At 35.6% G+C, this 17,797-nt stretch overlaps 1 protein-coding gene across 4 annotated transcripts in view; it reads left to right on the top strand.

The window, feature by feature from the left end:
• Positions 1-14,677, top strand: part of LOC117105565 (cilia- and flagella-associated protein 54-like) — a 53,274-nt gene extending 38,597 nt beyond the window's left edge. For all 4 annotated transcript variants that reach the window (XM_033246770.1, XM_033246762.1, XM_033246755.1 and 1 more), the window contains 20 exons: positions 257-524; positions 1,429-1,515; positions 1,808-1,930; positions 2,478-2,531; positions 2,933-3,084; positions 3,679-3,824; positions 4,058-4,158; positions 4,273-4,336; positions 4,912-5,098; positions 5,624-5,835; positions 6,428-6,600; positions 6,855-7,043; positions 7,348-7,505; positions 7,936-8,060; positions 8,560-8,668; positions 9,390-9,516; positions 9,919-10,177; positions 10,531-11,357; positions 12,373-12,447; positions 12,787-14,677. In XM_033246770.1, coding sequence (XP_033102661.1) covers positions 257-524; positions 1,429-1,515; positions 1,808-1,930; positions 2,478-2,531; positions 2,933-3,084; positions 3,679-3,824; positions 4,058-4,158; positions 4,273-4,336; positions 4,912-5,098; positions 5,624-5,835; positions 6,428-6,600; positions 6,855-7,043; positions 7,348-7,505; positions 7,936-8,060; positions 8,560-8,668; positions 9,390-9,516; positions 9,919-10,177; positions 10,531-11,357; positions 12,373-12,447; positions 12,787-12,930 — 3,580 coding nt within the window. In that variant the 3' untranslated portion in view covers positions 12,931-14,677. The remainder of the gene's footprint in view (positions 1-256; positions 525-1,428; positions 1,516-1,807; positions 1,931-2,477; positions 2,532-2,932; positions 3,085-3,678; positions 3,825-4,057; positions 4,159-4,272; positions 4,337-4,911; positions 5,099-5,623; positions 5,836-6,427; positions 6,601-6,854; positions 7,044-7,347; positions 7,506-7,935; positions 8,061-8,559; positions 8,669-9,389; positions 9,517-9,918; positions 10,178-10,530; positions 11,358-12,372; positions 12,448-12,786) is intronic.
• Positions 14,678-17,797: the final 3,120 nt, after the last annotated feature.

The following is a 17,797-nucleotide window of genomic DNA, read 5'->3' as shown; positions in this document are numbered from 1 at the left end:
GAAGATTCAAACATGATGGCTTGCATCACTCATAGTTTGTTTCATGCTCCCTTTAGTCTAATTTTTTATGCTACTTTAAGATAATTCAAATTTTTTTAAAAGTTATCATATCATACTCATATTTTTTTTATTTATTAAAATGGTCATTATAAAATTATAATGATAATGAGTAATGATTAAAAAAATTAAAGTTAAAATAATCATGATCATAAAGATTGTAAATGTTTTCATTGATTGTTTTATTACATTTTTCTAGATATATTTTAACATCCGATTTGGGTTTGCGTATGGAGAGTTGTTTCCTGTCAGCGTTTTTGTTCAAAGCCATCTTCTGTACCTCGCTCCCACACCCAACTGCTGATCGCGACTACGCCCTCTATGAGATAGGTGAAGGTTGCGAAGTCCAGTACCTAGTGCCGGGTGTTGACCTCCTGTCGGACAAGTTCCGATGTGAGGGAAGAACCCTTGTGTCTTGTTTAAGATGGGTTACGGAAGAACTGTTCCGAGGCAGACACAACCTAATGGTATGATTATCCAAACTGAAATTAATAAAATCTTCTTTGATAGAATACTATTCTAATTTTCTTTTAAATTGGCACGCACAAGCAGTGCGGCGAGCGTCGGTCTCGAACTCCCGATCTCACGATCAGAAGTCCAACACCTTACAGGCTGCGCCACACGCTCCTACAGACAATTAACATTTTGACGAGATTTGATTGACAGATAAACCGACTAATCAGCGAGCGTCATTTAGTCACGTGATCAAAAACTTTTTCTCTGACATTTTTATAGTAAATGTTTGAAATAGATGTTGGTTACCACTGTTTGGCCGACGTTTTCCAGAGGTTGTAAATATTAAATGTGATTACAGACCTTGTCTCATCGTCACAGAACGCTGTTGGCCCGACGTCGGTAAACATTTGGAATGGAGGTTGGTTACAACCGTTGGTCCGACGTTGGTTAGAGGTTGTAAATATTAGGATGTGATTATAGACATTGTCCCAACGTCACTGTACTTTGTTGGCCCGATGTTGGTAAACGATAGTGGAGGTTGGTGACAACAGTTGGGCCGACGTTGGTTAGAGGTTGTAAATTTCAAACGTTTACCGACGTCGTGCATGAAAAGCGCCACACCAGTATTTCTTATTATGAGCTCAGTAGCCACATGTACCTTTTATTTACCTATTTTTTTATTCATGGAATGGGAATTTCATTATATTTGTCAAGGCACACCTTGACATTTATTGATTTATGCAGGTAAGGGAGTTTTTTACTCAAGACAAACAACTACATTTATTCATAATTTTTTTTTTCTTTAACTTTGTGGACCAAGCTTGCGGGTGATTTTTTTTTAAAGAAATGTTTTCACATTTATTAAAATATTGAGACTGCTGCATAATATTGAATTTTATATCTCTTTGTTTTTAGGTCTTACCTCTCCTTACCTTGTATAACTATTTCACAACCTTCATCTGCCGTGATCTTCAACGAACTATAGATGGAAGAATTCTCAAGGTAAATCAATAGGATGTCTTTGAATACATTTATTTCATTTGTAACATTTACTGTTTTGTGAATATACTGTATAATGCATTTTGCAATCCAAAGAATTTCCAACGCTATTACCCATTCCCCCAGGTCAATTTGAACCCCCGACTTAACGTTGATTCTCAGCCCACAAATGGTGTTACCTCCCTTTCACTAAATACTAAACTAAATACTTCATATATATTATTAAGTAGAGGAACATATCTTGTTTCTTTCAAAGCAGTATCATTCATGTAATTGAATAATTTGTTTTTTGCAGGTCAGAATTTTAACAGACCTCGGACTGTACACGGAAGCACTGACTGTTCTGAATCGGATTCTTAATGGTGAACGTCTACCTCAAACGGCTGATAGCAACTTCAGACAGGTGTCTGCTATTGTGGTCAGTATATATTTCTTTTATTAAGACTGACATTATGAGATTAGGTGAATGGATTTAAGATATTTAACAGAAAAGTCTATGCAAGCAGTGCAACCTGATTAAATCTTCCTGCTACATAGCTCTTTGGCTTCATCTATAGTATTTTCTAAATTCCTGTCCAGGATATCAAATTGTATTTGAAAAAAAATAGTGACATGCCTAAATATGGTCTTGATGACATCACATCATGACCATATATAGGCACATCATGACTATATATGGGCATACAGAAGCTTGTTGTCAATAGAATGTAATAGTCTCGATGGGGCTTTATAGCTGTCTGGCCTAAGCCAAGTGGTGAAATAGTGTGTAATTTTCTATATTTTGCTGTTTTTCTATCCTTTTTTTTCTTATGTGAGTTTTTAGGGTACAGTATTTCATGGTTTAATCCCTACTTTTTATTAGCGCGTAGATACGATTTTGATTGAGGAAGGCGCTTTAGAAATCCTATGCCATTACCATCTTTGTTGTACATTTATCGTTATTTATTTGTATGTTTCCCCCTCAGTCGTCTCTCAAATACAACACAGACAAGCCAGTTACAGATCCAGTCAATATTAAGGTATACATTAAACTTTGTGAATTTGCTCTTTAGTTTGTTTTTGGTAATTGTTACATGCATTATTTTTTTAATCGTGGCAGTTATTATATCTAATTTTTGTGCAATAATTATTAAAACCAACAATAATCATTAAGATATTATGGGTTGAGCTGCTGAGTAAAGAGTTGCCAATTAGAATTACAGGTCTTCCTCTAATTAAAGTCCCCTCCAATTAAAGGTTAGAGACCAAAGCTGCTATAAGACTATGGAAACCCCAGTCTCAAAAGTGGTCTTTAATTTGAGGGAGACCTACAGTATACTATATTCTGTTTACATGTGCAAATATTGTGCTATATTTTATCAGTTACTATATTGTGTTGGTATGTAACATGATTTCTTCTTCTTTTCATGCATGTCATCAGGTCCTAGGAACTCTGGTTGAAAAACGTCTGTCTCCGTCCTTAGCAACCATGTATGGCCCGCACCTGACCTGCCATCTGTCTTTGGCTCAAGCGCATCTTATGATTGCTTTAGCCAATAGCATACCAGTTTTGCCATCAAAGGAAGAAGCAATGTAAGAATACTTTATTGTTGCTGATTTTAATCTGTTGCTCCAACCAATTCTGGTATTCTTGCGCAAACGACTACTTTGATTCTTTTCATCGTAATTTACTCTTATACTTGGTACCATTGTACATAGACATGACATAGATGTGAGGGACCCCAAGGAGTTCCTCGGCAATGTCTAAGCCACAGGTGGGCAAAGTGTGACCCGCCAGTGATTTTTTTTTTGCAGCCCGCGAAAATAAATTACAAACTCTATGTCTGCGGCCTGCCAACCATCTTTGGCTAGAAAACACCTTGCTTTTTGCGGCCCGGCACCGATGATCTGTAAAATTTAATAGTAAAACTAAGCATAAAGTGCCCATAACACAGTGTATGAAGGTTTTTGGAAGTGCACTGAAACATAAAATTTTGGGTGTGGCCCTCGGTGTGGAATCAAAAATTGACTTTGGCCCTCCGACCCATTTTAATACCCACCAGGTCTAAGTCAGTAGAGAGCCACTTTGCTAATTTGACTAATCTATGTATGTATATATGTATATGTGTGTGTGTGTGTGTGTATATGGATATGAATGTCCGTTGGTAAGAATTATCTTTGCCTTAGTTTCCCCGAAGCTCCAAATGAAGGAAGAAAGTCGAGCGCAGCAGGAAGTACCGTCAATAAACCTCAGGTATCAGTTGCATCCCGGAAGACAGACAGAGACGCAAAGATAATAATCACTCCACGACTCACCATTGAGGATGCACTGGGTAAGACAATCAGTCATTTATATAATGGTAACAATTTTATACTAAAGCACTTCCCAAATGTAAGAATGTGAGATCACAAAATCTTGAACGAAGTAAATGAATACGTATGTGTCTTTGTATACTTTTCAAATGTAAGAATGTCAATCTGCAATATCTTAATCGACTTCTTTGTATGCGTAATGCATAGATATATTTTTTGTATAAAACCCTTTTTTTTTTATTGGACTTCTCAGCCGCTTCTGTTGATGATGTGTCTGTGGAAAGTTTGAATGTAAAGGACAATCTTGGAGGGTTTGCAACCGGAATGAGTTTGCCAGGCCTAGAGAAGATGAAGGTGAGTGTGTTGCCATATATGTCTATATACTCTTACTGTACTAGTTAAGCTTACTACTTGCATTGTTAAAATTTAACATTAATACCTTAATTCATGTATATTATCATTTCACAGGGAGTGTTGTTATGCACTGCGGAACGATTTCTCAACATCTTAGTAGATTGCATGGAAGAAAAAGGTAAAATTTGGTGATTATTTTTTGGTTTCAATTTCTTTGTAAATTAATGATCTTGGATGCTGATTTTAAAATTGGGAGTTGCAACAACCCAAAATATAATATTCTTAATGAAACCAGTTGATTTATTTTTCCAAAATGTAGGTAATAGATACTTAGTCTTTGTTTGGTTAAAATATTTATAATAATTGATAAGTGGTGCTGTAGGTTTGTGTGTAAGATGCTTGGCTCCCTTCTAATCCCAGGGAATTGGGTTCATATCCAATGAGATGTCAGGAATCCAATTCCAAGGCTCATTAGGAGACTTGGCTTTATGGTTAATTATATTTTATAGTTGAAAATGTTATTATTGGCATTACTATCAATAATAAATAGGTTGGTGGTACAACCCATGTTGTGAACTTTAATCATCTTTAGGAGACAATTAGAGCAATCTATTTGAAACATTCTAAACAAAGCAACAACTTTAATCTGAACTATCTATACCAATAAGATCTATGTAGTGTACCACAAACCTATTTATTATTGTTGTTTCACCTTGCAAGCCTTTAAAAAATATAAAACTATTTTCCATATAGGCACTGCAACGCTACATGCCTCTGAACTGGAGTTGGTGGTGCTTGGCAAGCTTGAGTTGGCGTCGGTGTATTGTCAGTACCAGTTGGCCTCCAAGTCTGCCTCAGCAGTGGCCTCTGCCATGCTGGCTATACAGACCAGTGTAATTTTCCATCAACCAACTGCAAAGAACACTCGCAATTCTTTGAGGTATGAATTACCAACTGAAACAAGGCTGATCTTTTGATTTTTTTAAGTTTAAATAGCAATACTATATATTTGAGAATGCTTGTTTTAATTAATGATACACAATGCCATATTATTTTCATTTATTTTATTGGTACAAACGGCCCAAGGGCTGCATCAGCAACAGAGTGTCATAATCTGAAGTGGTGCCTGCAAGCCTTATACATAAAACAGGATACAATAGAATTACAATTTAATATCTGTACAAGCAATTATTCAATTATTCAAATTCATCGAAACATTAAACATTTTTTTTTTCAAAACACTGAAAATATACAATACAGTGAAATTTAATGTTAAATTATTTTGTTTGACTATAAATATAAATAATACAGAATAGTAAAATAATGAAGATTTGCTTTTGTTAATTTATACCTATCTATTTCAATTGAAGAAGACATTTTTTTTCTAAGTAGCTAAATAGCTACCATAATAATTCAATCCTCATATTTTCCATTATTCTTTTCTTTTTTCCCTTCTCTTGAGTAGGAGATCTTCTATGAAAGGAAGTCACCAGCATGTGTTAGAGATGTCATCTCAAGACTTCAATTATACTGATGAGTCTCAGTCTCAATCAAGTCACTTCCAGTACCAAAACTCCCAAAGTCGAGCACGACTTGATGGCAGACTTTGGCTGAATAGCAGGCTGACACTTGTAAAGAACCTGATGACAGGGGTCAGAGGCATGGGCCATATATCAGGTAAGCAATCACTCACTCACTCAATCAATCAATCAATTAATCAGTTATTTCCGGGTGAATATTTTATGTCTATATAGTATGCCAATACCTATTACCTTGCCTTTGGATCCAACACCTATGGAACACATTGATGCTCCTGGGAGTATATATTATAATGTTTCATATATTAAGTTTGATAAACTGTTCTTATAAGTCTTGCGCCTTGGATATATTTGTTAAGATCCCACAAAAAGTAGCAACAGAGATATACCTCCATACCAAAGTTACTTTCTCAAAGAAAGTGATAGCGTAAATGTATACAAACACACATCTTTGTCGGAAAACGTGTGTTTTTAGGACAAGCTTGTATGTTTGTGCAAGAAGCATGTATATTTGTGGAATATGTGTGAGTTCCAGGCCCCGCTATGATAGGTTTTTTGTTAAGCTTGACACTCGGAAATATCTGTTGCACATCCTCATTAAAACTTTTCAGGGTACCCACTTTACGCAGTACTCTTTCTTGTGGTTGGAAGAGTCAACATGTAAGTGCCTTGTCCAGTGACACACCAAAATATAAATATATATGAAACGTAGAACTGTGTTTTTATTTCAGAAGACAATTCAGAGAAATTAGACTTGAGTGAATGCCGTGAACATTGCATGCAGGGCCTGACAGAGGCAGAAGCATGTGGAGACATTGAACTACAGGCAGAATTCCTTCTGCAGGGCGCCCTCTTGGACTTGCAGGAAGGACGTGCCTTGTCAGATGTTAAACAAACGCTGAAGGTAGGCATTGCAATGCGTTATATGATTGATATTAAACAGCAGTGTCAGGAAAGGGAGGGCAAAAGAAAATGTTTCTCATTTGACTGCCTTAGTTCAAATTTTCACAATAATCTGGATGCAACAGCATGCCATTTTCCCATCCCTTTTTTTTTTTTTTTTTTCAAAATCCTGCAGTTTGGCGTGATTTCAGTAAAAAAATATTTCTTTTTAATGTATAATATTCATTATTGTACTTTTCTTAATTGTATTTTCAGGAGGTGGTGGACCTTCTGACTGGGCTTCAGACACTCTCCCCAGAAGCTTCACGGCTGCAGTGTCTTGCAAGAACCCACCTCATTGACCTGGAAGCACTGGATATCCCAGAGGAGGTAGCGACTACCACATTAGCTTTGCAGATTACGTTGCAGAGTTATTGTGAGGTGCAAGATATGCTCTTACAACAGGTCAGTCATTTCACATAAAATATCTATACTCTTAAATTTGATATTCCATTGTCATAATCAAAACATTTAATGTATTTAAATCAAAAAATGATCAAGATATCTATTTTTTTTCTCTTGAATTTGTTCTCTTTATATAAGATTTGTCTTTCTGACCTCTGCTCCACTCTAACTTTCCTTTTTTTCTGCACCTTTTGTTCACTTTTTGATGGAGGTAATGCTTAGTCCAATGGTGCTGAAACATGGTCAAACCTTCTGTAGGTTTGACGTTTATTGGTAACATAATTTCAACTTTGAATTCTTTCAGATGAAGTACCTTGGAGAATGTGTTGAGATACACAACATACAGCCGGCATTATCTAGCTTAACATTCCCGTTTCATAACATTTATTTGCCACACTTGCTCCTATTGGTTAAGTTGAAGATGAGGATTGGCTACACGATGGCAAGGCAGGCTAGCTTCAGGTAGGTACCAACTCCACATGAATTATACGCTCTGTATGCCCATATATAGTCATGATGTGCCTACTGTATATATATAGTGATGTTATGTCATATTTAGGGATGTCAAAAAAAAAAACTTATATTCTGCAGGGCTTTTGACCAAACAAAATAAATGGTTGCATTGGTACATACCGTACAAATATCCTGAATATGCGTTATAGCTCTTGATAGCAATTGTGTGATAAAAATGGCAAATCCTGCTATAATTTATATTATTAAATATACACACATAAATCAGAAAAATGCCATATACAAACTTGTTTCACATGGACAGCTGTCAAAAACTGTCCACAATCATCAGGTACAAATACATAGTAAATATGTATTTATTTTAGTATATTTTTTAAAAACTGGCATGCTATTTTTTAAAAAGTTTTGTTTTATTTTACAGTACGGAAGAAGAGTCAACCATGTTGTGGCGTTTAAGTGCTGATGTGTTAGCAAGTGCTTTATCACTGAGCAGAGTCTGTGTTCGTACAAACTTTACATTACAAGCGGAGATACTTCTTCATTTCGGTTAGTTTGTTTTTCCCTTAGATTTTAAAATTCTCTATTCTTTATTCAAACTAGTTTAGAAAAATGAAAATAATTTTTTTTTTTAAATTATTTTCTTCTGATTCTTTAAAAAAATTTTTTTTTTCACATTGATGAGTGGGCTAACAGGCCAAAAACATATTATGATCAGTTGCGGATCCAGAGATGTCTGGGAGGGGGGCCGAAAGTGGGGCCGATCGAGATAACACTACCCTAGGGGGACCGGGGGAGTGCTCCCGCGAAATTTTTGTTATCTAGACACCCAAAAATAACCTCTAAGGAGTTTTGGGCGATCAGTTTTTTCTTTTTCCTAATTTTTTTTTTGCTTTATTTAACTTTCTAAAAAAGGGAGCCAACCCCCCTAAATTCGCCCCTGATAATTTGTAGGTGACGGGTTTACAAAACAAAGTATAAAAATCGTGCCTAAAAATAATTAATAATGCAAATATAAATATAGTAAATAATATTTTTTAATTTTCAGGTAAAGTAGAGCATCAGTTATTTAAAGCTGGATTGTGTTCCTGCAGATCTGTTGTAGACACCTTGGTGCAAGCAATCTCCACTAGCTATACTGCAAATCACGATCTACAGTAAGTTTTACATTTACCTTTTCTCATTAGAGATATTTTAAAGCAGAATTTACTCATAGCTAGCAGTAATAATAATCAGCACAATTAACAATTCTGTTAATATTATTTTTTTTACTAATGCATTGTTTTCTAGTGTGTTGTTTGTGGTATGTTTTTCTTTTAATTATTTTCTGTTATACATGCAGTAGAAGTGGTTTGGTGCAGCGGGAACAGTTTGGTTTCCCATCCTCTTGGGTGGGGTTTCAATTTCTAACTGCATTTTGCTTGTGTCCTTGAGCACTTTATCTGTATTGCTTCCCTCCACTCAGGAGTATAAATGTTTACCTGATGGGGTTGCCTGTTACTGTGCCAATATGGCAACAGCACTTATGCATGTGGACCCAGTGACCAGGGAAAACCAAGTGCTTTGTAACCTAAAGGAGTAGGTGCAATACAAATACCAAATAACAAATAAATAACAAAAATAGAATCATTATAACTTATCCTTTTATGATTTTGACAATAAACAATTAGGGAAGAGAGTCATCGCGTGAGTTTCTGTCAACTGTACATCCCTACTTATTCCCCAACTTACCCCATTTTTCTACTAAGCACTCTCTAGCTGTCTAAGACACTCTGCTTATAGATGACTGAGATACTTATACTTGAATGATTTTGCTGGTAAGCCTACCATCTGATAGCAGTGATCAAAATATAATTACTCTGATTTTGATATGTATAGGTTGATTAAGGAAGCTTACCTTGAAATGGCTGAGGTGTACATGAAGGGAAGCACTGTCTTAAATGCAGTTCAAGACCCTGATGATGTCTCCACCACCTCATCGGTTGTCTCTGCAAAGGAAACTAAGGTACTTGTTTGCTCGTATATGCACAGGGATCCCAGTCTTCCGCCAGTGGCAGGAGTCTCTTAGAAATCTCCCATAAATCTTCCACTATTCAGAATGGCTACATATCTTTAATACAGTGCTTGTCTGGCCATGAGGCTTATCACAGGAGGCAAGACACAATAAAGTTGTGTCAAAGTAAGCTCATTAAACCAAATCGTCCAGAAGTACTGTAGCTTTTGTCAACTTGAGACTTCTGATATATACATACTGTAACATCTGTTTTCTGTCATTCCCATTAAGAATAGTAACTATTTAAAAAATATTTTCTGTCCATCTCTAACCAATAGCAAAAATGCCATTTGCAAAACCTACTGAGATATGCTTTACAAACAAGGCATCACAGTTTCTGGTTTTTTATTTCAGCCTTCTGCATCAACTCAAAAATCCAGTCGTAAGAGCGGTTCAAAGGTAGTTCATCAAGTACTGCATTTGCAAAGAGAGAAAAAGAAAGAAATGCATGCAGCTTGGATGGCTGTACGTGCAGCAACGTCTTTAGCACAGGCTCAACGTCGACTTGCCTTGCTGATCGGTGACTCAACATTGACAACTATCCAGTATAAAGATACCATGAAGCAAGCTATACCTGACTTCTTGAAGGAGGACTTGATGGTGATTGAACAAGGTGGTTATCCATTTTTGGATTCCTTGTTTCCAGTATTTCCTAAGAAATTTTCATCGTTTTTTTTGGTTTTTTTTTCATAAGAGTACAAAATATGTATATTAGGGGAAGAGGGGATTGACAGTTTAAAGCATATGTACTTTTTTTTAGAAAGATAAAATAATGATCTTATACTGACAAAAATCATTTTATTGTGTAGTTTTTAAGGGGAAGGTGGGGGGACACAGACAAAGGTGTGTTTTTGTACTCTTGTAAAAATGATGACTGTTTCAACATACTGAAATTCTTGCCTGTAATTTGTCTGGAGACTGGACGTGGTCTTTGTGGTAATGCACATTTATTTTATCTGATTTCAGAAATTCATGGGAACTCCTTGGATTCAAAGAATGTGTTAGACACTTTAGAAGAAGCAAGTCAGGACAATGATGACTTTAGATACCCAACAAAAGAGCTACAACTTACCTGGATACATCTTGTCACATACACATCCATCCTGCAGCGGATGTGTAGCATGTCGGCCATAGGCATCAAGGACATATTACCAGACGACACAAACACAAGCGACATTGGGACAAGCAGGAATGTAGTTAGACTACCATTGTTAGCTGATGCCGCTGCACTAAGACTCCAGCGCATGCACAACTTCCTGACTAATCACCTCCAGGTTTATGCATCTGAATGCAGTGCCATCTATCCTCCATCTCAACTGCATCTGGCTCCGATTGAACCTGCCATACAGCCTGCTATTCCAATCAGAAACATCTTGCAAAATGAGACAACACCGGTGATCAAAGAACCACCAAAGTTTAATGACAAGATTCCAGCTCTGACATCCGATAAACAACTTTGCATTCAGTGGTACAGAAGCGTGTTCAGCTCCTGCTTAGACAGCACGGGAGATATCCTCCTCCTTTACGCTATCACGACAAAACAGCCAAAGAGTTCTAAAATTACCAAGCAGGGCTGCGGTAAACGTGTTTTACCTTACGCAAAAGTTAAAATCCTACACAATCAACTAGTTGAACTGAAGCAGAAGGCTGAGATGTCTCTGGCAGACAAACCAAAAGCTGCCGATAAACCGATCACCCCTCCAACTCAAGGAAAACCATCAAGTCGTAAATCGAAAAGAACTGCACGCATCACCCAGTTGTCTGCTAAAGTTAAACGGGATGAAAATTTGGAAGTAAGTATATCTTTTCTTCTTGATTAAAAAATGTGTTGATTGTCAATAAGAGTGCTGATGATTTTAGAACTTCTGTAAATAAATTTGCTGTAAGCGTATTGCAATTGGCAATATAGCCAATTTGATGACATATGCAAATTACTGTGTATGAACGTAAATAGTTAACGATGATTTTCAATAAACTGCTTTTTCCATCAAATAGATCCAGAATGCAGCTTTAAACACATAATTCATCACCATTTTCACGAAGATACAAACCTCAATTTAGACAAAAACAATGTTTTGAAATGGACTACTTCACAAATCCGTAAATTTCACTACCAAGATCTCAAAATTTTGAATATTATTTAATTTTATTTATTATTTGAATATTATTAAAGATAAATCATTAAAGAATTCAAATGTTCAATTTATTTTTCTTTTCTTAACTTTAATTAACCTGTTCATTAGCATGAAAACGATAAGAATTTAGTAAGCATAGGTTGTTTACATGTACAGCAAACTTTGTGTCTCTTCGTGAAAACGAAAATTTTTACCATTGTAGTCAATGGTGATCAAAGGAATACAAACAAGTTTATTCTGCTAAAACCAATATGTTTTTACTAATAATTCCACATTTGATGCATGTGTATATGCCTATTCCATGTTATACTGCAAGGAGGGTACCGCTATGCCTCTAGCCCTACCCCAGCCAGGCCTCTTACCCGATCACAACAATAGCAACGCCGCATGCATGTCTTCTAATAACCCACTGAAAGTTTGTGTCTCTTTGTGAAAAAGAAAAATCCATTTTTCTCGGTTTGTGCACGATGGCTAATTAGCCTATTTAGTTAGTGTAGTTGCACTCTTCACAGTTAGGTGAAAAGATAAAGTTCAATCGACATAATCACAATGTCAAAGTAAAAAAAAATATGATTTTTTGAAGTTTGTGGTGTCAGTGACAAATTATAATGCTGTTATAAGTATTAGACTTCTCTTTTTATTGTTTGATATATATCTTTTGATTTATATGCAGGCTCTATTAAAGCAGTGTATGGCAAGTGTGCAAAATCTCTTCACAAATGTCAATATCCAATATTCTGAATTAGAGGTAAGACTTTATATTATTGTTGTATAATAGTTACAAAAAGTTAAAATAAGAATCTGAACATAAAAATCCTGAAAATCAGGCTTAAAGCTTACTATGTGTGTATAATTATAGGCAGCAATTTGATTCCATGGTATGTGAATATCATTATCAATCTACTTAAGATACTAAAAGTCTGTTCCCTTGGCTGTGGTACTCAGGCTAATTACAGTTGTCAATAAAATGTCGTCTTCTGTAATTGCCAACATTGTTATCTCCTTAACAGATCCAATTACTCATTAACTAAATATTTGCTAAATTAAATTTATTATCAATAATTTCTGACTCATTATTTTATTACAGATTCCATTTGAAGTGACACTGAGCACCATCAGGAGTTTGGAGATGATGTTTGATCCATTATATGGCAGTGATCTGACACAGCCACAACTGATTGACTGGGTTCTTCCATTGTTTGAAACATCCATTCCAGAGTTACCACAATGAATCCTTCTGTATGTCACTCAGTGATCTAACTGAACTGATTGACTGTGTTCAATTGTTAAAATATAATGAGATATCAGAGCTGTTACAATAGTTCATTATGCATGACAGTGTCTCAACTTGTTATTTAAAGAGTTCTTCCACTGTTTGACACATTCTTACCAGAACCAGAGAAATCACATTAATTTATTCTGTATGGCAGTAATCTTGCATGACCTCGACTGATTGACTTGCTTCTTTTCTTGACATATATACCAGAACTATCACAATAATTCCTTCTGAATGGCATTGATGTCACATATCCTCAACTGACTTATTGACTGGTCTTGTTTGTCTTTACAATGATTACATTTGTATGTCATTGACTGTGTTCTGTTGTTTTAAATAGTTGTACATATTTACCATGTTAATATATTCTGTATGACAGTTATTTTATTAGACCTCAATGTAAAGTAGGTTCTTTCACTGTTTGTAACATTTATCAGAGCTCACAATATTTCATTCTGTATGGCAATGAACACACATTAACCTCAACTGATTGACTGGGTTATTCCTTTTTTTTTAACCAATCTTATGAGAGCTCTCACAATAGTTTCTACTACAGGCTACCATTGGGCTTATTCGATTGTTTTATTTCATTGGGTACGAATTTTTGTTGAGTATTATTTTCATTCAAGTGGTTCGTAAATAGACTTCGTTGACAGTGAAAATTAACGTCACCAGAATGTGTTAATCAGCGCAAGTTATCCATGTGACCAACAAAATATGGCTGATTGGTCAGTTTAGAAACACCATTTGCGTTAATATAATTTAGATTAAATTTCAGAAAATAGAAATAGTAGTTAGATGGAACCGCATGTTTGGTGATGCAAGTTGTATTGTTGTTTGCAGTTACATTATTAAATTAAATTTTGTATGAAGTAACCTCTATTAAGGCGACATCGATGTTACTGTTTTTGTCTATCCTCTTGCACTGTTGCAGTAATCTGTTAATTTAAGGGCTATAATACTGTGGGGATTTTCAAGAAAGGTAAATGCTGTGGGTTAGTTTAAGACGTAATATATCCCAAGAGGGATTATTATTGTGAAGTCACTAACAATAACATAAAACATCAGTTTCAGTAGGCCTTCAATTAAAAAAGCTCCATCCCCACCTTTGCACGCTGATATGTGGCAGCGCTGGCTCCAGAAATTTGCCGACAAGGGGTCTGACGCGGGGTCTGAACCAAGGGGCCGGCTAGAGCCTGGTCCGAATTCCGCAATAAAAATCCCTGGTAGGGCTTATGGCTTAGTATGGTCCCAATTGTGCACATAGGGATTGGCAATCTAAATAACGTTATTTCGGTAGGCAAATAATATTTTTTAAATTTTTGATCTGACGACCTCGTTGTGGCGTCAGATGACGGCACGGTCCAGGCCTGTTCAACAGGAGGGCAAGAGCCCTCCCTGCCCCACGCAGATTCCAGACCTAAGGATAGACAACAGTGGTATATTGCACGTAATATTATTAATATTATATAAAAGCTACAGAAGTCAATAGACTACCGAGTATCTAAGTTAAAAACGTCACAGAAAGACTTAATGTGACATACCTAGTTCACCATTCAATCTTAATGACAGACTGCAAGGAAAATTTAAGGGTAAGGGTGAATTTAATTGGTGCTGCTGGGGGTTCAACAGGTGGTAGGTCGTTTCGACCACTGCCAGTTCGTTTGATGTTTTTAATTCACAATAAACTTTATTCCACCAATTACCTTAATCGTATTTTTTTACAATTTTCATTTTTGTAAATTGAACGAAAATAAATCAATTCAAGTAAGCTTTAAGTTTTGATGCCCTTACAAAAAAAAAAAAACCAAATCGCCGACAGGTGTTTCATCGAAACTTCTTTTTTGTCAATGCATTTTTGCATGTGAGCAGATGTAATTGATTTTTTTGGAAGTAAAATCATCTCACTTCCGATATCATTACATTTAATCCCTACTGTTCCGGACTGCTCAATCAAGCATAAGAAATATGTATCATTTGCCTATTATTAAAAGTAGCTCCACTTGACCGATTTGAAATATATTTAAAATTGAGATTACATTTCTCCTTCTGTTCAGTACATTACATATATTGTGAAAGTTTTACTGTAAAGGCCTGTTTATACTTACAACGATAACGATAAAAAAGCTAAAAAGCGATTGTTCATATAGAAAACAAAAGAAATAAGAGAAGTTTTTACACTAGGACGATTCGATAAAGATTTATCGTGTATACGATAACAAAATATTTTAACAAATCAAATCAGATGACGTCATAACCATGGAAAAACGATAAAATCGTTGCTACTACTACGAGTTTAATGTTTTTCCATGATTATGACGTCATCTGATTTGATTCGTCAAAATATGTTATCGCACAACTGATAAATCGTTATCGAATCGTTCTACTGTAAAAACTTCTCTTACTTCTTTTATTTTCTATATGAACAATTGCTTTTTAGCTTTTTTATCGTTATCGTTGAAGTATAAACAGGCCTTAAATCCTCGAATAAGCGCCGCCCGTTCAGAAAAAAATAAGTTTTGAATTAAATTATGCAACGAAAGTGCCCTTTCTTCCTGTCAGAATAGTGTCACGCATCGAGTTTTAGGTTCAATATACCGAACCTGAATAAAATGAAAACTCGGTGGCATATCTAGGAGAATTGAAGTAGGGGTACTGTTGGTTGTGGGGGTCGGGAAACGTGAAGTCTGGATGATTACATAATACATATTGGTGAATCAATCATCTTAATATTGAATAGAGAATTAGGCCTATTTGTTGCAACGTGTCTATGAATAAATTTAAACTGAAAATTCTTTAATCCTGTGTCTAAAGTGCGCTTTGCTGTCTCTTATACACATCTAGATGTGTATAAGAGACAGGTTTTAAATAGNCAAGGGTGAAGGTGGGGGGGGGGCTCGATGATCAGCTGAGGGGCGCTAATTCGCAAAATAATGTGATTTTAGGTGATTTTTAACTACTTGACCGTGGTTTTTTGGGGGGAGACTGGGGTGGGGTACGCGAGTAATTTTTGGAGGGGCGTTGTGCACTCACCCCCTAGATACGCCACTGTTTGTTGGACACACAAAAATCGCTTCCCAGTTCAATGGCTCTCCAGATTCTGTTTCCGGAATTTAAACATATTTCTTAATTAAACTGGGATATAATTATTCTTTTATTATGATTTTTCATTGATGGAAATTTGTGTTAGTTGTTTGTTTATGTGTTTGAAATTGCCAAGTTCATTCACTACATTTGTTTCAGTGTTAAAATAGCGAATAGCGCTTACAATGTCGTTGTACTTAAGGAAATTTGTTTGTATATTAAATTTTTGTTGAAATTGATTAAATGTAAGAAAGTTACCACCTGCTGTCAAATCATAAATGTATTTAACCCCCGCGCTTTCCACCAACTAAAATAAAATATAGATTTGCCATCAATCTGTATAAAACTATTAGGCCTATTCCATAATGTTTCCGACACGTGCACTCTACCTTCGTTTCCGGCTGTTAAAAATTGAATTTTGACCAGGCCACTATCACATCTCTATAGAAACTATGGGACATTATTTGTGGGAATATAATTGAATTAACGTCAAAATTAAATTCAAATAAATACATTTTGCCGTATTTGCTAATTTCGTGGTCAAAGAATAATTTCCATTTTGCATTATTATTTTTGTGCAAGTAACGTTTAACCCATGCGACTTTAAGGGCCTCTGTAAAACTTTCGATGTGCGGCATGATCAGGCCACCACATTCGTAATTGTTGTACATTATTTATTGTTTTGATAGCATATCGCCTGTCATTCCAAGTAAATTTGAAGAACATACGGTATTTTGCACTTTCTTTAAAAAAAGAAAATGGCGGGTTTGGCAAAATGGAAAGGCGGTAAATTAATTTTGGAATGAAAATACTTTTTATCCTTGTAATGTTTGCATATAAAGTAGGCCCTAAGAGCTCGACTCTTCCATGCACATAGACAGTTCCATGTCAGTGGACAGCCCTGTCTTACCCACGCGAAAGATGAACAAATTTTTGGTAGTATTTCCGTTATTTATAATTGTATTTTGAATATCATTTTACATTACCTCATTTCTTTGGTAAACTTATCCCCAAATTCAAAGGTCACCAGTGCTTTTTGAATAAAGCACCGTTCAACTTTATCAAATACTTTTTCGTAATCAAGGAAAAGTAATAGTCCGGGAATATCTTCATCTTCAGTATATTTAATAACATCAAAAATTAAGCGAATGTATTCGCCTGTAAAGCGACCTTTAAGAAAACATGTCTGATTTGAATTAATTATCGAAGATAACACTCTTTTTAATTTGTTAGCTACACTCTTGGCAATAATTTTATAGTCCGTATTTAGTAATGTAATTGGTCGCTAGTTCTTTAAATATAAACAGATTTATCTTTCTTAGGAATAAGTGTAAACATTCCTCTTTTCTGTGAAATCGATAAATTCTGTGTGCAAAAAGAGAACTTAAAGGCGTGTACTAGATAATCTTTCCCAGAACTTTTATAAAAAATCTGCGGAGAGACCGTCTGTAGGCCTGCCAGACGTTTAACCGTAGTTGTCCCTACACAATCGGGAAATCTCCCCGATTCCACCGACCAGTCAGTAGCAGTGAAAGCTGTCAGCGATGAAAGCCAACTTTTATTCTGTATCATATTTGTTATCGAGCATACGAACTTATTAATTTCGTGAGAAATCGGCTGATAGATTAAAATCACGGCAATAATATATTGTCTGCATTTAGATAGAACATCTATTGAATTTCAAAAATATTTTTTCATGATTTTTTTAAGGATTTATATATTTCATCATCAACAACAT

Source organism: Anneissia japonica, unplaced genomic scaffold (genome assembly GCF_011630105.1).
Source record: "Anneissia japonica isolate Jap-2015-1 unplaced genomic scaffold, ASM1163010v1 scaffold640_len1575945_cov177, whole genome shotgun sequence".
Classification (NCBI taxonomy): domain Eukaryota; kingdom Metazoa; phylum Echinodermata; class Crinoidea; order Comatulida; family Comatulidae; genus Anneissia; species Anneissia japonica.
This window is presented reverse-complemented; position numbering and strand designations above follow the sequence as displayed.